General features: G+C 39.6%; 1 protein-coding gene across 1 annotated transcript in view; it reads right to left on the bottom strand.

The window, feature by feature from the left end:
- The window catches only part of vstm4a (V-set and transmembrane domain containing 4a), a 91,274-nt gene that overhangs the window by 1,690 nt on the left and 62,725 nt on the right, over nt 1-26,859 (bottom strand). The window contains exons 5-7 of the mRNA XM_028795618.2: nt 26,574-26,607; nt 23,311-23,432; nt 22,544-22,608 (exon numbers count right to left, since the gene is read on the bottom strand). Coding sequence (XP_028651451.2) covers nt 22,544-22,608; nt 23,311-23,432; nt 26,574-26,607 — 221 coding nt within the window. The remainder of the gene's footprint in view (nt 1-22,543; nt 22,609-23,310; nt 23,433-26,573; nt 26,608-26,859) is intronic.

Raw genomic sequence — 26,859 nt, 5'->3', positions numbered from 1 at the left:
TTGTAACTTTATCTTAGGATATTTAAATTGGTATTATGATGTACATATTTAGCAGTATGGTTATGACTCTAAAAAATTTATATTTTTTATGTTTTGTTATATTTGAGCAATTTTCTCAGAGCCTCATCTACCCTCCAAACCACAGATATAAAGTCTAATTGCCCATGTCCATGTCCCAGGGAATGTAGACCTCTATAAGAGATGCCCCTTCGGTCTCAGCTTTTAAATCCTGGCTGAATAATAATAATAATTCTTTGCATTTATATAGCGCTTTTCTCACTACTCAAAACGCTCAGCAATTGCAGGTTAAGGGCCTAGCAGAGCAGAGTCCCTTTTGACATTTACGGGATTCGAACCGGCAACCTTCCGATTGCCAGTGCAAATCCCTAGCCTCAGAGCCACCACTCTGCTGGCTTAAGACTCACTACTTCAGTTTAGCACACCCTGACTAGAGCTGCTGATTAACTGTACAGACTGCATCTCTGTTGTTAGTCATTAGCACTAAAACATAAGTAACATGATAGTTATAATTTGTTACTAACTCTCACCTATTCTGTTTCTCTTCTTGGTACTCAAATGTGGCACTTGGTGCCACGTCCCACCTGCCAAGTTGTTTTGCTTGCCTAAGGTAAAGTCATCTCTGATGGAGGATCACAAGAATCGTGGGGTAGAGGGGTCCATTCATCGGATTGGCTGGCACAGCGTTATTTCAACTGTGGAATGGCCAAATGGGAGAGGCAGCTTGATGGCTGAGGTCTCCAGGACTCTAAACAAATCCAAATCGTATTAAATTGTATTGTATTGTACTCTAAAGCTTCTGCTGGCACCACATAACCACGTGGACCAAGAGCGTCATCTTAGTGCAGCTTCAAGAGTTACAGATGCCTGAGCTGGGACAGACCTGAAAGGATTTAACAAGCCTGCTTTTATATTTGAAAGGTTAAACAGACGTCGGCAGTATGCACTGTTACAGCATGTTGCCGCACCCACCACACTACAAGCCACCTCAGGATCCCATATTAGGACCTTAGTGCAGCAGTACAATGGGTGACACCTCAGAACCACACTTGTTCAAATGGAGTGGAACAGTGTGAGGTTTTTTACAATGGCCGGAGTGCCAATCCTGCCACCAACCCCTGAGTTTTCCCTGTAAGTTGGAGGACCTTCTTGCAGGAGTGGATGCAGGATAATGTCGTACCCAGGACAGAATATTTAAGATTAAAGGCCTTGCTCAAGGGCCCAATGAAGTGGAATTGCTTCTGGTACTTAGGGAATTCAAACTTGCAATCTTCTGATTTCCGGCGCAGATCCCTAGCCTCAGAGCCACCACTCCGCCATAAAGATTAGGTTGGCTAGATATAAATTTCTGTTGGGAATTTTTTAAACTAGAGTGTAAATTTTATTTAAATTACAATTTTTTAAAAGAGGGTGTTTCTAGAGTTGACTAAGCCTTAAAATCATTTACAAGAGTTATGGGTTAACTTCAATCCATTTATCAGAATAATAAATATGTATTATTCCTTAAACAAAAAACATACATTTCCTTCACTATAACTTATAAAATAAAAGTGTACTGCATGTTTTTATTTGATGTTGCAAACATGCCATCACTCTTTTCTTTCTAATAAAAGCACTCGTATTGGTACGCAGTGTCAGCCTATAGTGGTATTCCTTCATTAACGCCTATCTAAAATAGTTTACTGAAATAATCAAAAATGTATTTTAAATTAGTTAGTTAAACCCATGTTTGCATGTTTTCTTTTCTCCCCAGCTGATGCTCTAGTTGCTTTCAACATCATAAGACATGTTTTTCTGAGTCATATCACCACACACCTCCTTCTTTGAATATCCCATTTTCCACCCCCACACCTAAAACACGTATGGTAAGTTAACTTATGACTCTAAACTGGACCCTTATGTATGAACTGGTCCTGCAATTAGCACACTCAGATCCCATGAGTGGAGGCTTATATAGCAGGGGCTTTGCTGTCATATCACAGAGGTCATGAATGTACTGTGAAATGCTTGGTGGATTTGTCTTTTTTGGCTGATGTAAATACATCCGTACAGACCATCTTAATACATGGAAAAGTGTCTGAATATCTCTGTTATTCCAAAAATGGCACATTTTTAGTAATAAAATACATTACATTTGTCATTCTAACAGATGCCACATCCCAGACATTAACACTGCTTTTAAGAAATCCCATACCAAATGGCATATAACAGAGACGTAAACACTGTATGGTGCACTGCAAGCATTAACAGTGAGGTCTACAAGTTCTTAAATTTCAACCCAACTTAGGCAGGTAGCACAGCTAGCAGTTGAATACAATGAGAAAAGCACCATCAGTTTTACAGATCGTATGGCCCACTGCCCGAGTCACTGCTACCCTCTTCCATAAAAGAAAAATGTTCTTAACATCAGGCTTTGTTCAAGTTTTATCCTACCTCAAATTTACCATTAATGTCTAAATTCTTGAGCAAATTGTTTCCAGACAGCTCATGCAATGTCTAAATGATAACCATCTGTTAGTCTTTCCATTCTTTCCGCCGACCTCCACATAGCACTGAAGTATTCTTACTGCCAAGAAGCACATGGTGAAGGGCCTCCTGTAATATTCTGTGGCCATTTTCACATCCTCTTGATGCTTGTTTGACCACTACTGTAGATCCTCCTGACGTGGACTAGGATGGAGCTGCTACTTTGGCATTATGGAGGATATAAGGTGTATTAACTGCTGTCACCAGGCTTTGTTTCTTACAGGATGCATATCCTCATCTCTTCTACAGTCTTCATGCTCCATAATTCAGCATGACCTCATGTGCCAGACACTGGTCAATGATCATGAGATCTAAATGGATGAACTCTGGACACATCCTTCAATGGTGTGCACTTGTGTAAGCCAATCCAGATATTTACAGTGCCTCACAGAGCGTGACAGCAAGACAGCTCATGGTGAAGGTGATCACAGTACAGTGCAGCATGTGGCCTCCTAATATGGGTCTCCATTTTGGGCAGAACAATAATGCCGAACATTTTGTGTCACGGGACATGCATGTGGTTTTCGTGATGCATTTCTTTGACAAGAGTGCCCCAGACTTTAATCAAAGTTCATTTCAAACCAATGAAATTAAAATACATCCCATAATTATGAACCGGTGGGGAAGGTGATCTAGAAAAGCAAGACCCTGGCGACCATAAAACCAAGAAACCAGCTCTAAGGATACAGGGAAACATGTATGTATGTGTGTTTTTGGTCAAATTACAGATTACACAAAGTTCATTTAGATGATGAAATATTTGGCGGGGGCTACAGATACGTGCCACAATAATTAGATGTTTGCACATTCCCTCCATGTCTCTGTGGGACTCCCGTTCTCCACTCATACACTAAAGCTTAGATTAGTCACTGTGTCTTAATTCGCTTGGCGTGTGAGTAAGCCCTGCTCGTTTTTGTTCTCATTTCCCATGCACCTCCTTGTTTTTTCCATTACTTCATTCTTGTATCTTCAGGTACTGCTGTTTCACTTTTTGTTGTAATGATGATGATGATGCTACATTATAATTGTGTTTGCTCCATGAAATGCATTGTGAGGTTGAAGCCATCATTGATTAGTAGAGTTTGGTATTTGATGAAACCTTATTATGTGATATTATCTTCTGTTGAATTCTGCTCTGTACTTGTAATATTTCTATTGCATTATTGTATTGTATTGAGGATTACTTGTGCTTTGTTCTGTGTATTGTATTGACCCCCTTCTTTTTGACACCCACTGCACGCCAAACCTACCTGGAAAGGGGTCTCTCTTTGAACTGCCTTTTCCAAGGTTTCTTCCATTTTTTCCCTACTAAGGTTTTTTGGGAGTTTGTCCTTGTCTTCTTAGAGAGTCAAGGCTGGGGGCCTGTCAAGTGGCAGGGCCTGTTAAAGCCCATTGCAGCACTCATTGTGTAATTTTTGGGCTATACAATAATAAACTGTATTGTATTGTATATGTAATTGAACTCAGTTAGTAGAGGAGGCCAGTGATTGGACCCTGTGATGGACTGATGGTCCCTTCTAGTTTGTTTCTTAACTTGTGCCTAGTGCAAACATGATGGTCTGCAGCTCCCGTTGACCCTAACATTGAAATATGGGAGTTCAGGAAATGGATTGAGAGGTTGAATACAGAGAAGATCTGCTGGAGTGGTCACACTTGAGGTCATGGGTCACTACTTTGGGAGAGCTGCTCTGGTGCTGCTTCTACTTCATCAGACACAATAAACTGTCGTGCTTTCTCATTTCACACTCTGCATGTGTTGCTATGTGATGATCATGAGATGAGACTTTCATAGTGTTCAAACAGTAGTGTGTAAAAAGGAGTTAGGTTCAATGGATGAGATGTTGATGCTCCAACATGTTTCCATGTCACAATGATAGCACTTACAGCTGACCAGAGCAGATCTAGAAGAAGAGAAATTTCACATACTGACTTGTAGCCAAGGTGGCATGCTATGTCAATGCCATGATTAAAGTCACTGAGCTCTTCAGTATGACATTCTCTTGCCAATGCTTGTCAATGGAGATTGCATGTTTGTTCCTGATTATATCCACTTGTTAATAATGGAGGAGACTAAAATGCTGGAACTCAATAATTTGGAGGGGTGTCCACATACTTTTGGCCATAAATCCAAGTGTATGAGTGTATGTACCTAGATAGATTTAACCATACATGTCTATGGGTGGTTGTGGGGGGGTTGTCTTGGGCAACTGGAGTGTTTGAGGAAAGTCTACATAAAATGAGGAGAACTCAGCACTGATGAGGAGCCAAACCCTGACTCTGGAGTTATGAGGCAACTAAACATTCATGCCACCAATTCTGGGTGTCTAATATGCTTAACTGTGATTTTTTAAAATCAGTCTACACAAAGTCAACAACTTCATAATGCGAAATAAAAATTCTTAACTAACTGACATATGTGTTCATGGTTTGCTTCAGACAATTATCTTCCAAATTTGCAATTTATTCAGTGCAATCACTGCTCTCTGTTCCTCCTTTTTGTCCATCTTCAATAAATATTTATTTTTGCACAAAATTTAAAGAGGCCAAGTGTTACTCTTAAACTTCTTAAGAGCCCCTTTAAAATTCAATGTGCGACCCGTGCTGAGCCGAACACCTGTCCAGAAGCGTGACTGAGACAAATCCTGCAGACTGAAGAATTAAGAGAAGACAAATGCAAATGGGAAGCAGAGATCCCAGCTTGTGATGTGGTCTAAGTGTTTGGAAATCCACATATGTTTCCTGCTTGTCGGCTTAACCACTTTCCAAAGAATTAAATGGCATGCCAGTGAATATCAGTTTCTTGTTGTCGACAAAGCACATTGGAAAGAAAACATGACGTCTTTCTGTCTGAATATTTTTGTTTCATTAAAACAATTTCTGCAATTACTTACACTTTAATGTCTGTCCTGTGTCTCTTTGTAGAGTATGAATTGGAGGGAATTGTATTTTGAACCATCTTTTTTTTTTAAGTATAGTGCCAGTCACGCAGCTTCTTTTATGCCTTGCACACAAGTGTCAGGTAAATGAACCGTTAGAAAAGCGTCAGAGCTGGGCAGGCACTGAAAGAAGATGCCATCTAAGCCATCATGTACATTTGGGCCATCAAGCATGTAATCTGATTGAAAGACATGGAGACTTGAAACAGTCTGCTACGTCCCATCAAGACATTATTTTAATTTTGGTGGGTATTACCAGAACTTTAAACTGTTGTGGTGTAAAAGAGGTAGGAAGGGCTTTATGTAAAGAAAGAGCTTTATTCAACCAAACCTTTATATGTGAACGTCGCATATGGAGTTACCTCCCTTTTTTTTTTTTGTACTGTCACGCACATATGCATCAGGATTGGCTGGACGGCTCTGGTAAGTCAACAAATACCACCTCAGGACGAGAGGGGGCGCTGTTGCTAACACTATCTCCAGCTTTCTCCACAGCTCAGAACAGTCGCCAGGAGAGGAGGCATAGCCCCGCCCCCCCAAAGGGCTGTGTCAGTCCCGCCCTCCCAGGCCCAGAGCCCATAAAGATGGCAGAATGAGACCAGGGGGCCATGTTTTCACCCCAGAGAAGGCAGAGAGACTAGCTCTCATCCATCCATCCATCCATTTTCCAACCCGCTGAATCCGAACACAGGGTCACGGGGGTCTGCTGGAGCCAATCCCAGCCAACACAGGGCACAAGGCAGGGAACCAATCCCAGGCAGGGTGCCAACCCACCGCAGGACACACACAAACACACCCACACACCAAGCACACACTAGGGCCAATTTAGAATCACCAATCCACCTAACCTGCATGTCTTTGGACTGTGGGAGGAAACCGGAGCGCCCGGAGGAAACCCACGCAGACACGGGGAGAACATGCAAACTCCACGCAGGGAGGACCCGGGAAGTGAACCCGGGTCCCCAGATCTCCCAACTGCGAGGCAGCAGCACTACCCACTGCGCCACCGTGCCGCCCGACTAGCTCTCAGCACAAGCCAATTTATGGGTTTTTTGGACTTTTTCTAAATGAAAATACCCAATAAAAGGAATACTACTGGCTTGCTACAGCATGTTTATGCCAGTAGTCTGACACAGTCCCTGTTAATAAGGAAACAAAGGGGATTTACAACTACAGCAATACTGTACAATTGTTTCAATATACATTTTACACTATTATTCATTAAAGATCCCACATTTTTTGTATACTGGATTGACTTTCTGTTATGTAATTCTGCCCTTCCCAAATAAAGAGAACAGAGAAGACAAAACTTTCTAGTGGGTAGTGCAGTGATGGCTGCTGCTGCTGCCTCACCCCTCTCTAATCCTGGGTTCAAGTTACTAGTTATGTGGAGTTTGCACAATATCCGTGTATCACCAGCAAAAAAATCACTCGGAGCCTCGACTCTTTTCTAGTCATCACACAGAGAAGCTGGCTTGGATCCTAGGGCCTTCGAATCAACAAGCAGCAGCATGGGGTCCTCTGTGTATTCTTGCCAATGACATTGTATCAGTGTGGATTTGTTTCAAAGATGTCTGTGTTTTTGTAAATTTGATCCTATAGATGTGAATGAATCCTGCAGTGGTCTGGCAGCCCATCCAGTGCTGATCCCTGCCTTGCAAATGATGCTGCGAAGATGGGTTAAGCAGATTTAATAGCTGATGTATAGATATAGTAGATGGACCTTTCAACACAAAAGAAAATAACAGAGACTGAGATGACAACCTTTTATCTACCTAAAGAACTGGAGCAGCAGATGTCAAAGGGGCTACTTAGGAACACGGTGAGTGTTTTAGTCACTTATACATTTTCCAGTCATCCATCCACTATCCAACCTGCTACATCCTAACTACAGGGTCACGGGGGTCTGCTGGAGCCAATCCCAGCCAACACAAGGCGCAAGGCAAGAAACAAACCCCGGGCAGGGCGCCAGCAAACCGCAGGGCTTTTCCAGTCATGTTCATGTCAATAGAGAGATCACATTGTGGAGGTGTCCATTTAACTACTGGCAAGTGACACTGTGGGCTTACATAATCATGCTGGACCTTTCAAGTGAAAATAATGAATGTCATTGGGATCGGAGACGGAACTGGAGAAAAGATACATGGACTTTGGAAATGTTCAAACTAAGCTTTCAATGCAGCAAGTCGAGGGCTGAAGTACTAACCACTGTGCCACCATTCTGCCTTATTTGATGTTTAGTTAACTGCTTTTCTGGCATGCAGTGGCTACTTATTATTTAAAAAAAATACTGTACATTGCTGAGTCCGAGTGGAAAGCTTTCTGCCACTTCTTACTTTGCCTTGATTTCATATTTTTATATGTTTGTGCCCCGACGATGCCTCCACTTAGAAATAAACATATTGCTTATCCCTGACTAATCTCAAAGCCCCCACCTCATGCAAATTTAAGAACTTGTGCTCAGAAAATATTACCGGCCCGATTTTTGATTTTATTAGTTCAATATTACAATGTTTCTAGGGTGCATTATCTACTTATGGTATTTTTTAGGTTATTGTATTATGCCTAGATTTGAAAAATAACTCTGTGTTTTTCAGGATGGGTCATGGAGCAGGCTAGGGAGATGTTTTGTTTTTATACATTTTTATGATACCCCTATAGTAAACATAATTTAATAAAGACAAAACACGCTAAATAAATAATTGTGTTTCAGAAAGCAATAAAACAAAATAAAATTAGTACTTTCATAAATGGAAAAGGTGCTGCAATAACTTCTCCAAGCAATAGGGCACTATAAAACGTTCAGCATAATTTCCCCCATGCATATTTCTTCCTTGAAATAATTCAATTGAAAATATGAAGAAAAACACTGGAGATTTTCAAATGTAAAGACTTTACCAAGTATTATGCAATGATTAAATATAGCAGCATGATTAATAAACTGAATATCTTTAATTTCTTTAATGTAATAATTACATTTATTTTTAATTAGTTCTCAATTGTTTTGCATAGTGAATATGTTTTTGCGCAAAGCACATAAGTTCATCATAGCATTATTTGCCTTAACAAATCTAAAAGAGGCAGCTACACTTTATCATGCTGAATAGTTTAAAACTGTATTTTCTTGTATTAACAAAGTCAATGTCAATGGAAACATTTTCTCATATTATAAAAATAACGTACAGTGAATTGTTTGGCTTTGTCTACAACATGTAACTAAAATGTGGGTCATTGATGCCTTAACCGCACATAGAGCCCAATAAATAAAGACACCATTATGATGAGGTGAGTGGGTGTGGCCTAGGGTGGGGGCTGGCCTGTAAACCCAAGGCAGGCTGTTGATTGGCTGGCTCAGGTATGTCAGGTACAGGCTGTTGGTTAAGTTATGAGGGTTTAAAAAAGTTAAAAGCTGGAGTTTTCATATTTAAGTACATTTAATTGTTCTTCATTTCATTTTTACAGAACCCCTGATGTTAATATGATGTATAGCATAAAAAAATGTACTGTAGTTTACATAATTGCTGGCAAGTTGGCAGTTTTCCACTGTAACTGCACTATTTTTTACATGATAGCCATGGCAGACAATTAGAGGAAGGGAAATGTGGTTAAGTGAGTTTCTTTATAAAATGACGCTGGTTCCCATATGGTGAAATGCATTCTGTAAGCTTCTCTTGTAAAGCGCCTTCCCCACCTTGCAACAGAGTTATAACTATCATTTAAATTAACAAAACCCCCATAACCTACTTTAAGAAAAATGTTTAAAAGTAAATAAATGGACTCCCCTCATGAGACGCAAAGTCCAGAGCTTTACTTCAATCAGGGTTAAATGAAAAATTATACGATTAAAATTAAAGCATAATCTTTTTGTGTCCTTGGCATCCAGCTGAACATATGAAACTAAATCTTCCATCCCATATGGCACATTTGTTACTAACCCTCACCTATTCTGTTTCTCTTCTCGGTACTCAAATGTACCACTTGGTGCCATGGCCCACCTGCCAAGTTGTTTTGCCAGCCTAAAGCAAAGTCATCTCTGATGGAGGATTGCAGGAATCATCGGGTAGAGAGGTCCTTTTATTGGATTGGCTGGCCCAGCTGTGGAATGGCCAACTGGGGGAGGCAGCTTGATGGCCGAGGTCTCCAGGACTCTAAACGAATCCAAATCATAATATGTGATATCATCTACTGTTGAATCTGCTTTGTACGTGTAATATTTCTACTGCACTATTATATTGTATTGAGGATTACTTGTGTTCTGTTCTGTGTATTGTATTGTATTGACCCCCTTCATTTTGACACCCACTGCACTCCCAACCTACCAGGAAAGGGGTCTCTCTTTGAACTGCCTTTCCTAAGGTTTCTTCCATTTTTATTTTACGTACAAGAGTTTTTTTTTGAGAGTTTTTTCTTGTCCCCTTAGAGAGTCAAGGCTGGGGGTCTGTCAAGAGGCAGGGTCTGTTAAAGCCCATTGCAGCAATTCTTGTGTGATTTTGGGCTATACAAAAATAATTGTATTGTATTGTATATGAGTCACTAAGGGCGTTCACATGTGCACACAAAACTGAGATAGGGTAAGTGACCCAGTTAAGGGTTTCTTAAAACCTCTTACATGCGAGCAGTGCCGGTGTTAGGTTATTTTGCATCCTAGGCCAAGCTTATTAGTGAGCCAACCAACTGTTTGGCTGGTCCCCCCATGTATGGTCTGCTCCCTAGGTAAATACCTAATTAGTTTTATTGGTGGTGCCACCATTGCATGTGAGAGTCCACTTATGGAGTTCTCCTTTGGCAAAACACTCCAGTGTTGAAAAAATACACTAAAACAAGATTAAACTTCAGTAATGGTTGCCGTAAATCTGAAAACAAGCATGGAGTCTGTGTCTGCTGACTTTATGCTGCTAAGCTTAGTGCTGTACATTCAGCTCATCAATATAAATGTAGCAGTTTCGGAAATATTGAGATGGATTACTTCATCGAGGAGAAGGGATAAGTCCTAAGCATTTGCCTCAGGAAATATATTTTGTGGACACATCCACCATTTTTTACCCATGGCTGCTGGATATGTGTGTGAAGCAAAAGTCATGCGCAGTCTAACAGAGTGCAACAGACATGCACAGACTACAAAATGCTTAACTCTAACCCCGTTAAGGGAGTGATACCATACGCTTGTGTTATAAAATGAACAGGAAAGTAACAAGTGAAGTTCCTGAGCCAAATGAGAACAATTCCAGAGCCACATGATATACGCTACTAGGAAGGATTGAAAGAGTTACATTTTTTATTTTAAGTGATTATAGATAAAGAGACGACATAAAGTAAAGTTTTAAATTATGAAGGGAATTAGGTGATTTTTTTTTCAGAATTATGCGATGATAAAAGTGGTGTCCCTCAACGATCAGCACTGGGGCCGCTGCTCTTTTTAAAAACAAATGATCTGGATAAGAATATAAATAACAAGCCGGTTACGTTTGCACAAGATACCAAATTAGCTGGAAGGACAGAGCATGTAGAATCAGCTAAAGTGTTACAGAGGGACTTGGACAGCATACCATCTTGGGTAGATTTATGGGAGATGAAATTTAACTTTAAGTAAATGTAAAGTATTATATGTAGGAAGTAAACATGTTAAATCTGAATACACATTGGGAGGACTGAAAATTCAAAGTACTGTTTAGGAGAAGGACCTGGGAGTCATAGTGGACTCATCACTATCTATGTCAAGATAGCCTACAGAAGTGATCAAGAAAGCTAACAGTGTGTTAGGTTATATATCATGAGGTGTAGAGTACAAGTCAAAAGAGGTTAAGCTCAAGTTATATAACATTCTGGTGAGTACTGTGTGCAGTTTTAGTCTCTGAGCTAGTGTTGGATCAGCACTAAAATTTTGACTTTAGTATCGATGCCAGCTTTTGCACCTCAGTACCAGTACCCAAACAGTTCTATAGTTCTATACAGTTCTATATTCTTATAAGGCAAATAACAGATAACTGCAAAAACCAATTGCTTGCCTCTCTGGTGTGCGGTGCACTACCCACAGCTTCCTGTTCACACAGAGGCAGTAAGGTGGGAAGGGTTCCCATGAAATCCTGATCACATTGAAGCAGTAAGGGGGGAGTGTTAGAACCCTGTGAAGCTTGATTGTATAGAAGCAAAAATCAATGGGTATCGAAGACCCCTGTAAAGTCTCATTGCATTGACATGTGTAGTTTTGTTTTGTGAAGAATATGAAATGCTTGTTTTCAACAACTACAATAGCATTGTTTTTTGGTACTTTTCCAGCAACACTATGCTGTGCAACCATACTCTTGGCTATTAAAAGAGACATAGCAGCACTAGATAAAGTCCTGAGAAGAGCGACTAGGCTGATTCTGAGAGTAAGAGGCATGAGCTATGAGAAAAGAGGGAAGGAGCTGAGCGTTTTTACATTCTCGTTTATGAAGTATAGGGAAAGTATTGTAATCGTCCAAAGATTCGATGTCAAGATTTTGTTGAATCTCTGCATTTTAGACCTCCCCGACTTTCTCGTATATGAAGTATAGGGTAAATATCGGAATCCTCCAAAAGTTCCATTTTGAGATTTTTTATTTTTAAAATCCATTTTTGGAATTATGTCTGTGTGTCTGTCTGTGAGTGTGTGTGTATTTGAACATGATAACTTGAATACGCTTTCACTTATGTCAACCAAATTTTGCATACAAATATCTGGTACAATACGTAGATTTCTGTCAATGTTTGGGCTATTTCCGTTAACCGGAAGTGGTACTTTACCTTTTATTCATGCAGCTGCAGAGTCCGATTTATTTACTTTTATAATAATTATTCAATATATTATTAATTTGATTTGATTTGTTGTTGATGGTTCTTTAATGTACATAATATAAAGATATACAGTAATCATTGTCTTGCGGTTTACTTCTTAAATATCCATCCCCATATTGGAGTACAGTAATCCCTCCTCCATCGCGGGGGTTGCGTTCCAGAGCCACCCGCGAAATAAGAAAATCCGCGAAGTAGAAACCATATGTTTATATGGTTATTTTTATATTGTCATGCTTGGGTCACAGATTTGCGCAGAAACACAGGAGGTTGTAGAGAGACAGGAACGTTATTCAAACACTGCAAACAAACATTTGTCTCTTTTTCAAAAGTTTAAACTGTGCTCCATGACAAGACAGAGATGACAGTTCTGTCTCACAATTAAAAGAATGCAAACATATCTTCCTCTTCCTGTACCAGAAATTAAAAGACCCATTGTCCGCAGAAATCCGCGAACCAGCAAAAAATCCGCGATTAAATATGCTTACATATAAAATCCGCGATGGAGTGAAGCCTCGAAAGGCGAAGCGCGATATAGCGAGGGATCACTGTATACGAGAAAGTCTAGGGGAGACCACTCCCGATTATTAGTATTAGGAAACAGATTTTAAGATGTGCCATGATTGACATTTTTTAAATTATGTAAGGAATTAGTACTGTGGATCCCAGCTGTTTCTATTAAATGAATTTTTCAACAAGAACATGGGGAAATGGTTGGAAATTGGCTAAGGGAACATTTCGCAAACGTTAGAAGGTTTTCCTTCATGCAAAGAACCATAGACACATGGAATAATGTACCAAATAGTGTGGTGGAGAGGAGGACTTTAGGGGCCTTCAGATCTTAACTTGATACAGTGGAACCTCTAGATACGAGTTTAATTCGTTCCAGAACTGAGCTTGTATAGCGAATTTCTCGTATCTAGAACAAACTTCCCCATTGAAAATAATGGAAATCCAGTTAATCCGTTCTGCACCCCAAATATATTAACATAAAAATCAATTTTCCTAACAAATAACACTGATAAATTATATATACTGTAGTCTACCTTTAATAAATAACACTGGTAAATAATATAACTGATTATTAAAAGAATCAAAACAGGTGTCCAAAGTGCAGTAGAGCATTCAATAAATCTTTAAATAAATAATCCTTAAAACAGTTGTGAAGTGGAGGTTTAAAATACACAAGAATAACAATCCTTTAACACGAGGTTAAAACGTCAAAAGGATGCCGTCTTTAAAAAACAGATGACAATCCCCGGTGCTTCTTCTCTGTTAGCGTCTCACCTGCGGGCTCTGCAACAGGCGAGACACTCTTAATGCAGCTGACCTTCTCTACACCGTCCTGCTTCAGCTGTTTGGCTCGCCTGTTCAGCTCACTGTTCAGCTACACGCGAGCCTGCACTCGCTCACTCGCCTGCCTGCCTGCCTGCTCGCTCTCTCTCTCTCTCTCTCTCTCTCTCTCTCCTCTCTTTTCTTTTACTTTTTCTCCCCCTTAACCGGCTTGCGCTTCTCTATATATGCGGGGAGGACATGGCAGCTGCAGCCCATCAGCCACAGGAACAATCATGGATGTGGGCAGTTTCCCACCTGTGCACTTAAGTGAGAAACGCAGACACCGCAGATCGCGGCTCGCAACTGCTACCACGCCCCCTTGCTAAGCCGCGAGCTATACCCACAGCCTGGCTCGTGGCTCGTTACGCGAGCCAATGCTCGTATTTAGATCTGAATTTTTCGCTCATACTTTCCTCGTATTTTGAATTTCTCGTATACAGAGGTGATCGTATCTCGAGGTTCCACTGTATTATTTTGGACAATCCAGGATGGATGAGCTTGTTGGGCTGAATGGCTTGTTCTTGTCACAATGTTCTAATAAGCACAGTGGAAATCAGCTGCTACTTTAAAATCAGTCCTTCAGCAAGAACACATGGACAAGGATGGAAGCTGAGAGTAATTTTCACATTAATATCGGAAGGTATTTCTTTACACAGACAACAAGATGTATGTAATAAATTTCCAGTTGATACTTTGGGTACCTTAAAATCTCAGCATAGTTGGGCAAATACAGATGAGTGGGACATCTTGGGCTTATCAAAACCTTTTACCATCAAAACATTATGTTATTAACATACCACAGCAATGCACATTATTCCCAGATCCTGATTGGCTAAAGAAGTACTTCTTGTTTTCTGCCTGAATTTAGTATTCCTCTGATTTCCTTAAGATTTTTCAGTGTGCTAGATTTATTTTATTTAAGTGTTTCAAAAACCCGTTAATATGACAAAATATTCTCAAACCTGATTAATCCAATTTAAGGAGCCAGATCCTATACTGGTAACATTGAATGTAAGGCAAGAAACAACCCAGGGCAGAGCGTGAGCCCACTACATGGCCCTCCTCACACCCTGGCACTCTCACGCTAGAGTCAATTAAAAGAATTGCCAATTCATTGAGCTTTCATACAATGCAGCAAAGACAGGCCTGAGATTTGAACATACAACCATGCGATGGCAATGCTGAACTCTACAGAACATACATAAAGTGTAGAATTTTTGTTCAAAAGATACACAAAAGAACACACACACACACACACACATAGGAACAAGCTTCTCATACAGAATATAATCTGTTTTCCAATTTACTTAAATTTGATTTCATTCAAAAAACAATAGAAATGTACCTTACCCATACACGTAAATGTATTCTTTGAATATGCAATACATTTATGTACAAATTCATATGGTGTGAAACTGTCAATGTTATTATTTAGAAAGTTTATTCATTTGGGAAATCCAGCCATCGAAGCATAAATACAGTCAATTATTCACAGCATGCCATAAATGTATGTGCGCATTTAAGGAAAACTGAGTACAACGCTGAGCTGTTTTGTTTTTAATAAGACAAAAATGTGGATGAAATGGCTTCTCTAGGGCACCTAAATTTCTTTCAGCTCCAATTTAAAAGCCCTCTGGAACAGTACCTAGCCGTTGCTATGAAAATTATTTCACTCATTGTGACCGAACGTTTTGAAAGCATTGGAATATCATTGTCTAGCCCTTCAGGAGTTTTAGGTGCCATTCTATAACTATTAACTATTGATGTGCAACTTAGAAACATTGTGTAGTTCGCATAGGATTCATAAACCAATTGAAAAAAAAATAGCACCAAATGTGAAAAAAATGGCTCCTGCAACGAGAAACACATGAAGATGCTAAAAACAACAATATGCTAAAGTGAAAAACAGTGATGACCCCTGTGATTTACCTTTACATATCCCCAAGATCTCATTTTATTTAGGAATGATTAACAGAGAAGTCCACAATCCCTCACAACTGGGCTCATTACAACATCTACCAGGACTCATGTTGTCGTCCCAAGCCATTTTTATACCTGTTGCTTGTATAAACTAAATGTTCTGTAACTAGTTTAAGCTATCTCTGCTGTAATAGACACATATTCATCATCCAAACCCACCTTACTAACCTTATAAACACGCTATGCTCCTAACACCACAAGGGGTACTCAAGAATTTTTTGCAGATGTTCTAAATAAAGTCGTATGTTCTGTTCATTGCATTTTAAGAAGAAACAAAATACCACTGGGTGTTATCTAGCAGTAACTAACCTGCCCAGTTACATTTCAGACATCGACTTCTTATTTCCATGTTTAAAACAAAGAGTGAAACTAGCTGCTTTGTTTCATTTCCTGTAAGTATGAAAGATCAATGGCTAAAAAAAATGATCCATTAGCACTGTCTAGAATACGTGTTTTTCATAGGGAAGCTTGGTGATGTTGTTAGCACTGCTGCCTCATGGATACGAGGTGCTGAAATTCCCTGGACATTGCCTGGGTGAAGTTTACATGAATGCCACATATCTGAATGAGATTTGTTTGAGTATTTCATCCTAAAGATCTGCTGGTTGTTCTTGTGGCCTCCAAGTTGTTTCTTGTGATGCGGGGTTATTCTCTGACCCCATTGTCCCAAGTTAAGAACGGATAAGAACTTGTGATAGACAGCCGGGGACCTTGCCCCACTAGGAGGCCTGGAGAAGCAGGGGACCAGGAGAGGGGCAATTCCTTCCACAGGACGCAAGAGGGCAGCCACCCTGGATTGCATGGGGGCCACAGAGCTTGGAAGCTCAAACCTGTGGGGAGCCCGTGGCCTCCGCCAGAGGGTGCCTGGATGGTTCCGAAGCCATGGAATGCAGCACTTCTGCCACACCAGGAAGTGCTACCAGAACAGTTGTGTTGTGTGGTTTGGGACTCTCTTGAGCTTGTGGGAACAGGGAAGGTGTTGCCCACAAGGGAAAAGAAAATAAAAACTCTTGTGTGCTTTGAACCTGTGTCCTACGCCTGTCTGTGTCAGGGCTGGCCTTTACAAACTTTATAGTATTAATATACATGGTTCCCTTTTCAAAACTAAATCTCTGAATGTTGCAGATGTCCTACGTAGGAACATGCTGAACTGTTTAGATTAAAAACGGTTGAAATCAAACACATCACAGGCCATGATTCCGCAGTGTTTAAGGAAGTTAGAAAGTGCATATTTAAAATCTGTGGAAATTTCAATAGTTTAAAAATCAGTAAGTGTTGTCCCATTACATAAGAAAGGTGATGGAGCAGATCCAAGTAGCTACTGTATAGGTAAGGAGCCTTACCATGCATCAGCCATAAATTATTGGAAGCACATAAGAAAAACTTTGAGTACCAAGTGATAAGAGTGAGTGTCTTAGTGTACAGTCAGCAAGGGCTTAGACAATGGAGGTTGTGTTTCACTAATATGCTGGAATTCTATGAAGAAGTAACAGACATACACAACCAGAGTAGTGCATATGATAATAGTTATCTGGATTTTCAGATAGCTTTAATAAGATCCCACCTAAGAGGCTTATGACCCAACTAAAGCAAGTGCGAATTTAAGTTATAAATTGCAGATGGCTGCAAAATCAGTTGGAAACAAAAGGTTTTTCAGAATTAAGAAATATTAAACATGACATCCCTCAGGGTCAGTCCTGAGGCTACTGCGCTGTTTAATATGTATAAACAATCTAGATAATAATATAAAGAACAAGCTGGTTAAGTTTGAAGACAATACCAAACTAGGAGGAACAGCAAATAATAATCTAGAATCATGGGCAGCGTAACAGAACTGAGTAGATTTTTGGCAGGTGAAATTTACTATGACTGAAAATCAAGTATTACACACTGAAAGTTAAAATTTTAGATTTGAACACATGATGGAGGTTTACCACGTGAAAGTACACCTTATGAGAAAAACCTAGGAGTCATAGTGGACTCATCAGCCACACCACCATTCAGAACAGGTAACCCACCTGAGGTTAAGCATATTTGGGTCCAGCCAATACTTGGGTGGAGGACCACCTGGGCTGCTGCTTGAAGAAGTGTTGGTGAGACCAGCAGAGGGCGCTGACCCTGTAGTCGGTGTATGGATCTCAAAGCCCCAGTGCAGTGACGAGGACACTGAACTGTAAAAAGAGTGCCATCCTTTGAATGACATATAAAACTGAGATCCTGAGTCTCTGCGGTCACAAAAGAGTTAGCTTTATTCCAATGCATTGGATAAATTATCCACCTTGTCCTAGTCACTCTGGCACCCTAACTGTCTCTCACTCTCACCCCTTCACCACCTAATAGTTAATGTGTGGTGAGTGTACTGGCACAAGAATGGCTGCTGTTGGATCATCCAGGTGAATGCCACACGTTGGTGGTGGTTGAAGTGGCTCCTCAATGATTATGTAAAGCACTCTGAATAGTGAGAAAAGCCCAATATTAATGTAATGATTTTCATTATCCTCTTTAATAAAATCCCTGTGTGCATCCAGGTGTCCGTGTGTGTGTGTCTTCTGGTGAAGTGCGCATGCGCGGGGCACGGTGCGATGCACAATATTACTGTCAGAGAAAGTTACAGGCGTTTTATGGAAATATAAACCAGTATTACTGCGAGAGGAAATTAAAGGTACACAATACAGTGACGCATATTACAGCCACATACAAGACAGTATTTCTGTCAGAGAAAATTAAAGGCATATTAGAGACGCGCACGCCTGTATTACCACCAGAGAAAATTAAAGGTATATTACGGACGTACAAGCCAGCAGACGTACAAGACAGTATTACTGTCACAGAAAATTAAAGACACACAATACACGGCGGCAACCCACGAAGAACGGTCAGCTCAGCAAGTAAACATCAACAAAAGAAAGGCTGAAAAACAAAGAAAAATACGACCAACAAAAAGAATGAGGTCAAAGTTCCTTGCCATTTTATGTAGACTGTTCCTACTAATGTTTATGCGCTACTGTTCTAGCACCCATTATTGTAACGGGCTTAATGACTAGTTTCATTATAATTACTGTGTATCCAGACAGAATTCAGAAGAGGTTAGGATGGCTAATAGGGCATCAGGTTATATAGCCTGATGGGCAGAGTGCAAGTCAAGATGGTTATGCTCTAGTGTGGCCCCACTTACTGTATTGTGTGCAGTGTTATCCTCCATAGTATAAAATTGACATTGCAGGGCTAGAGAAATCTTGGGTGATTCCAAGACTATGAGAAATGAACTATGAGGAAAGATTAAAGGAGATAAACCTCATAATTTTAAGCAAAAGGAATTTAAGGGGCGACATGATTGAAAGATTAAAAATTATGGAATTAATTAGTAAAGTCAAGCCTGGCAATTACTTTAAAACACACTGACACAAGAGCAAATTTCACACAAATGTTGAAAACATTTCCTTCACATGGAAATCTAGAGACACACGAAATAAGGTGGGTAGATCATAGAACTTCATGGACCTTCACAACCTGACTTCATGTTAATTTGTAGAAAGTCGAGGAATAAGATCAACAGGTTTTCTTGGGCTGAATGGGCGATTCTAGTTAGAACTGTTCTAATGTTTTCATAAAAAATAAGTTGAATTAAAGATGGTGATTATTCTTTGGAATTCTCTGTTCAGAGTTTTTATTAGAATTTAGTGTAGTACAATTAGTATATAGGGCACTGGGCTTTTCAATGGAGTTCAGCTTTATAAGAGTAAATTAAATCAAATTTCAATAAACTATATTGTAATGTGCAGTGAAAACTTTAGCTCATGCAGCTTCTGATTAAAGGCATGACGGCAAGTAATAAAAAGCCATAATAGGAATGTGGGGTCAGCCTTTAGGCCCTTCAAGCTTTTTGTTTCCAAATCTAATAGAGAGGGAAAAAAGATTTAGAGAAGGATAACCTTCCTTTGTTATGGAGGGGCCTGACGTTGCTGGAGATCACGCCGAAGACAAAGCTGATCTCTCAACTCTGGTGGGCTCTACGTTCGCTAATCCTTGTGAAAGTAACGATAAGCTCATCCTTGTTTGATGGCCCATGAAACCAGATAATCCTCTAATAGTATTATTTAATAACCAGAACTAAAATAAGGCTGATGAGAGGTTTGGATTCTTTGACCAAGTATTAAAGAGTAACTGAGACTTTACAAAACTCGGGAACAGAAAGCCAAGAAACGAGCACCTGCAACTTCTGAGCTTTACATTAGATTGGTTATTTTCTTTGTCTCAATGTAATGTGTTTCCATCTAACAATCTGTTTAATCTTCTTCCTTTGCTATCCCCATTTTCATATGGGGGTTGCCATTTTTAACAATCTGTTTAATGAACCAGCTTAATCCAGTTTAAGAGGCACAGTGAGCAACAGGCAATACTGACAGCATGGGACACAAGGCAGAAATCAGGAAAATATACTAAATAACTATAGTGGACTCAGACAGTATTCAGATCCCTTCACTTTCTGCACCCTTTATTCTGTTGTAGATTTAATTTTAAATGAATCCATTTGCCATTTTTGCCCTATCAATCTATACTCAATAATGCATAGTGACAAATTAAGAATCATGTTTTCAGTAATATTTGCTGATTAATAAAGTATCTATCTATCTGATTTACTAAAAATCAAAAACTGAAATCTCTCATTCATATAAGTATTCAGACCCCTTACTTCAATATTTTGTAGAAACCCCTTTGTCTTCTTAAGTAAGTCTCTACAAGCTTTGTGCAACTGGATTTGGGCAGTTTATACCAATTCTTCCTGGCAGATCCTGTCAAGCACCGTTAAATTAGAAGGACATACCAGGAAAGTGTCAGATTCTAATGATGTTACATTGGGGCTTAAATCTAAAATTCAAATAAACATACCCGTCATGCAAGCCTGTCAGTGGATCATCCTCCAGGCCCTTCTGAGATATGTCAAGAGGGGTCGCTGGCACTAAGTTTAACCGCAGTGCCAAGAAGATGCCCCGTGAGAGCAACTGACTCCGGCCCTTCCGGTCCCACTATTTCTTAGCCCGCTGTTAACGGAAGGAGGCGTCACTCGTTACAAGAGCTTACTGCAAGATGGAGCTCCTTCCTACTGTGACTATCACAGGCTTAAATAGCCCAGAAATGGTTCCTTCCACTAGGACCCTGACTTTTGTTTGTTTAGCACAGGGGTCACCAAGTCCTGTCCTGGAGGACCACCATGGCTGCAGGATTTCATTCTAAACCTTTTTTTTAATGAGTGCCCTGTTTATGCTGTGTGACAGTTTAAGGTCTCCGTGACCCCTTGAACCCTCAGACTACATGTCAGACACTAGGTAAAAGTCCAAATATTATATTTATTAGGACAATAAAGTGCACAAAGCACCCTCCACTCCACACTCATATACTACAATAAACTCTCAATACAAACCAATCCTCCTCGCCCAGACACTTCGCCACCCTACCTCCCAGCTCAGCTCAGTGTCTGGGCTTTCCCACAGTCCTTTTATACACCCTGACCCGGAGGTGTTCCTGTCCAACAGTCCACAGTTCCTTTTTCCTTCCGGGTCAGGGTAAACAGTCCTTTTCTTCAACCCGGGAGCACGTCGCTCCTTCCTGTCACGTGACCGTGACGTACTCCCGGGTTATAGGGCACATAAGAGTCCACGAGCCCCCCTACAGCGACTCCCGGTGGCCCCCAAGGTATCCAGCAGGGCTGTGTATAAAAACTACATAGTCCATGAGGCCCTGCTGGAAGTCGGGGCACGTCCACGCTGCTGGGAGAGCTCCTCCTGGCGGCCTGGGGGTGAGGGCCAGAGTAAAAAGCCGGCAATCCTCCACAGCTGCTAATTAACTTCTTGTGAATTTATTTTAATTGAATTGCTTTTTTAAGATTTGTTCCCCTGAATTTCTTCATCATTCCTCTGAATTGCTTCATTTCTTTCCTTAAACAGAAATGAAATGTGAGGTGACTGAGCCAACAGAAGACCAACTAAATCAGGGCCTCAAACTCCAATCAATTTCACTTCAACCAGCAGCTTAATGAGGTGCCAATTCTTGTCGTTAATTAAACCCGTTCTTTAATTCCATGGCTTGTTGCTGTGCTCATTGTGTAGGAGCAGACATTTCCGAAATTGCTGATTTTCTCTTTTCTAACAGCACTGCTAAAATGTTTTGGGGACCTGAGCAGATTGACACTCCTGAGACCTTCATCTTTCTTTATTTTCAGATATTGTATGATGGATACCAGTTGTTTTGGCTCATTTTGTATCTTATTATTGTTTGGCTGCTAATTACGGAAAAAGAAACAAGTCTGAGTCTTCAAGAGCAAGTCGATTAAAATTAGTTCAAAAGAAGTTAATTAGCAGCAAAAACAGGTCACTCATTAAGAAAAGGGTTAGAATGAAAACCTGCAGCCACTGTGGTCATCCAGGGTCGGAGTTGGTGACCCCTGGTTTAGCACCATCGACTGCATGTTTTGTTTGGACTATTTTCATATTTAAATGAGGACGACTGGTTTGGTGCCCCAACATTTTCTCCTTGTGGATATGCACTTCCTCCCAACGATCATAGTGACAAAATCCTTTCTCAAAAATTGCTTGAAAATTAATTTGTATAATTTGAAGTTGGAAGTAATAAGATATTTTTTAAATTTTTGTAAAGTTTTCATTGTTGTTATATGAGACTAAAATGAAAGAAATTGAGACTTTCTCTCCATTCATAAACCTGTCTTATTTAATTCAGGGTTTGGGGAAGCACAAGAGCATATCAGGTGCAAGGCTGCAATTGACCCACACACACCCATACACATATCTATACTTAATGACACTGGGACATTTTGGAGTCTTCAGTCCTCTTTGCGCTGTTCACCTGTTCACTAGAGAAACAACACTTAAGTGCCCTTCATGCATTTGGTTACATGCATTGTAAAAAGCAAAACTCACCAGAACCACTTTTCTTGATTGTGATTTTAAAAGTTTTGGTCTTCTGGGTATGTCAGCAATTGGAACTGTAAAGACAAATCAGTTGTAACATTACTGTTTAGGTTAGGATATAAAACATTGGAATTTATTAAAAAAAATGCTCCATTGTCATGTTTGGCAGTGTCACTTTGGGGCTGAGGCTTTTGATCTTATAACAGAGGGCTGCTGTTTCAATCCCTGCTTGTGACCAACAGTGTGCCATACATGTAGCTATTGGACTTTAGTTTCTAATGGCACTCACTATACAAAATACTATGAAAAAGAAAGAATGTTTGTGCTTGAAATTTTTTGTAGGCTAAACAGAATGTTGCGTACAAATGTCAATTTTAAAAGTTATCAAATAATTTCCAAAATTAAGTTGGAAAATAATATAATGAAAAAGAGTTAAGAAACCAACTGAGGCTTGTTCTCATCTTAGACAGTAAGCACTCAGTGACACTCATCAGAGACACACATAAAGAGCTCCATTTTATCAAGGCATGGGTGCTGCAGTGGCGTAGCGTAGTGGGGGCGGCAGGGGCGGCCTGCCCCGGGCGGCACTTTTAGGGGGCGGCAAAATTTGACAATAAATAATAATAATATCTTGTAAAAATTTGAACCATACCTAAATAAGGGGGCGGCAGAATTTTCCTCCGCCCCGGGCGGCTGACACCCACGCTACGTTACTGGGGTGCTGCCCTACGTTCTTATTCTATGTGCTCATGTGGTGTTCGTCCCACCCACCTTACCTTTTGCTGGAACTTCCGGTGGGGTGTCAGCATTGTCTTTGACCTTTTTCTGTTTGTGCCTCTTTTCTTTTTGGGTCCGATTAGAAGATGTGCTGATAACACTGGTCACCGTTTCTCCTGAACTGGAAAGCATTCAGAATACCCAATAAGAAATAATAATAATAATACATTTTATTTATATAGTGCCTTTCCCATGCTCAAGGCACAAAATATAGAATTACATTCAAAGTTCAAAACGTATAGTATACCTTATTAACAATTAATAACGCAAAACCTCAGATGTAACAGCTTAATTGTAAATAACTAAAGTGGCCAAATGTTTTCCAGGATACAAAACTATATATACTTTTTGATCTTTATTGTCATGTCAGTGACAACTTTTTACCCATTTTAGTGCCCAACCTAAGCAAGCAATGGGAGGCGGATGTTAAAAAAATTATCACTTTTTTGATTTGTATGGCCCAATTTTGAGACTTTAGAGATCTTTGCATTGTCACCAAGTCCCACTTCACAAACCTCCAGTCACCACTCTCTGGTATTCTCACCATAAGCCTTTCTGTGGCCATTACATTCATACTAAGCTTAAAGACTCATCCTTTCTCTAAACAGCAATCTCTAAATTTGATTTTCTGCCCTTAATTTTAATGTTTCTTTTGCTACTGTCCTAATAAATGTCTCCCATAGCATGAATTATTAAAATCTGAAAGGTGCAGAATTGAACTACAGTAGTGCTGTGATTACATTTCTGGAGTCATATAGTACTTTGTGATGGTACTTGTTAATTATGAGGGTTCAATATGCATTTTAATTTCAGTAAGACAGTGGATAGACGTATAAAGAACATACAAAGGAACACAAGGAGAATGTATGTTTGTGTATTGTTCCTAAAAGAAGTTGCTGAAAATAGGGTGGTCTTGTTCTACATATTACCTGTGCCGTCTTCACAATGTCAAGCAGGGTGAAAACTAAGTGACCCATAAAAGCTTTGTTACAATAATTGCTATGTATCCATCCAGTATATGGAGAATATTGTATAGTCAATGTGATGACTTCACATTTTCAATTGATTTACGCGGTTTCCTTAAACTCAATCTAGCAATTCTGAGAGTAATGTCTGGGTGTGTGTATCTCTAGATGACAGGCAATGGATATGCTGATCCTAATGAAACCTGGGACATATAATAGCTTTATAATAAGATAGTAGCCAAAATTGCTCCTCTAGTTTTTGTGCAGTATGAAAAATATGTTTTGTGCATGTTTACACCTCAGCTGCAACAAAACTAAGGAAAAAAGAATACCTTCTGTTTGTCAACACAATGTGATTCTTTCATTTCATTCCATGGAATATTTTACAGTTAAAATCTCTACTTTATGTAGCGGAAGTCAGATTTTAAATCTATAAAGGTACATTAGCATTCCAATCTACTTGGATAGCTAATGGTAATCAGCAAAGGTGGAACAACACTGCTGCCCCAGTGACACAGAGTCCTGGGTTCAAGACCTGTCCCAGATCCATTTTATGGAGTCTGCATGTTCCATTCAACACCATTCAACTGTTTGTAGCACCTTACACTCAGTGTGAGCTTCTTGTAATCCCAATCTGTTTTTTTTTTTTTTACTTTTTTTATTCTTCTATTATATTCTAAACACATGCATATTTGGTTAAATGGGCACTCTAAACTGGCTGTGAATGAGTAAAGGTATATGTGGGAGCAGCACATTGTCCAGGACTGGCTCCTGTCCCCTCACACCTAATGTGACCCCAAGAACTGGATTCATCTAGTTTGAAATCTATGATTTTTGGAACCCTTTATTCCCCAATAAATATTTGTGAGAAGCCAAAAGTCTGGCAGTGCAGATCTTAATGGAAGGTTGATGATGAGCCTTATTGAAACTGGGATGATTCATCAAGTCTGTCAGTTAATGACAGGCAATCAGAATACCTATAGCAAACTCATGTGAATGACAGGGGGGAATGAATCAACTCAATGCAGACTGGGACCAAGCCAGGAGCACTTAGGTCCCTGGTCCTTAAAACCATTTCAGTCCTCACGATTCCTATCAGTCTCAGCTGCTGTCCAGTAAATAACCATCTGCTGACTTCCAAAGGTGATTATTCAATTAAAATGAGATTGGCAGGGGAATCATGATTTCAGTGTTACATGCACCTCTTTAAGTAACTAAAAACAAGCTTAAAAAAATCCCATCCCATTAGAAATATCTGACACTGCACTTCACATGCACTTTGAAGTTGTGGGTCAATGTCATCTGCCCCTTCATTAGAAACTCTTTCACCACTTGTTTAGGAAATAACATATCTTTGTCAGGGTTCTTCTCAAACTGAACTATGAACATGTAACTAAAGCAATTGATGTAATTTTCTCATTCAGGAGTGAGAACAGTCAATGGAATTATCAATTACCAGTACAGTGAGACATTTCTTAGTACTTCTATGCATCGCTCCATTGACTGTACCCGCTTTGTTCAATTCAGAGTCACAGGGATCTGAGTCTGTTCTTGCCGAGAAAGGCATAAACCAACTCTCATCAAAGTTCCACTTCAAATGCATGGTATAAAAACTGACACAAACTGCACCCAATAAATTAACTTAAAACACAAATCTCTGGAATGTGAAAGGAGTAAACAGTACATCGAAAGAGAAACAAGGTGAGTACAAGTAAAATCATCAAAGGTAAGGATCATATTGGGAGATGAACCCAGCCTCATGAAGCTGTATGAGCAGCAGAGCTAACTGTGCCACAACTGTGTTGCTATAGGAAATTCCAATGACGCGTTCATTCCTTTTAGTATGGCTTTTACAATTACAGATTATAAGGAGTACAAGTTAAAACAGACATCCCTAAAAAACTGATGGTGTATGCCCTCTAAAATGTCTGTTCATGTCCTAAAGAATACCACTTTCACAGGAGTGCATGTTTAATGTCCCTTGGTAGATGCCTAAAAACCTTTAAATCTGATAACAGATAAATACATACATACATACATAAATACAAGAGACATTCAAAACGTTTCGGCACTTTTTTAAACTCTATTTATTAAGAGTTTCAAAAACAAATTACATCACTTTTTTACATAGTCACATTCATTTGCAATGCAGTTTTCCCAGTGTCGTACCAACTTTTTAATTCCAAGTTCTATTCCTCCTGCCTTCACCATTTCCAATGAAAATATATAAGTGCCGAAACTTTTTGAACATCCCTTGTAAATTAACAAAATTAAGTAATGCAAATCAGCATCCATACCTGTTTTGTGGACATTTCACCAAATAATAGCTTGCTGTCAAGAAATAAAAAGGAAATGTAATTTATAAACATCATTACTATATAAAAATCTCAGTAAAAGTTTCAGTGCAGTAAACAAAAGCTGAGGACATTTAGAGACGATAATAAGGAGAGTGAACTCAAATACAAGCTGTATTTAAAAAAAAAAAAAAACAATTGGCAAGCCAGGAAAAATAAAAAATGGAGACTTTTTTCTGTAGTTATAATTAAAACATGATGATAGAAAACATTAATCTCACTTTCTGAA

This window comes from Erpetoichthys calabaricus, chromosome 2 (assembly GCF_900747795.2).
Source record: "Erpetoichthys calabaricus chromosome 2, fErpCal1.3, whole genome shotgun sequence".
Lineage (NCBI taxonomy): Eukaryota > Metazoa > Chordata > Cladistia > Polypteriformes > Polypteridae > Erpetoichthys > Erpetoichthys calabaricus.
This window is presented reverse-complemented; position numbering and strand designations above follow the sequence as displayed.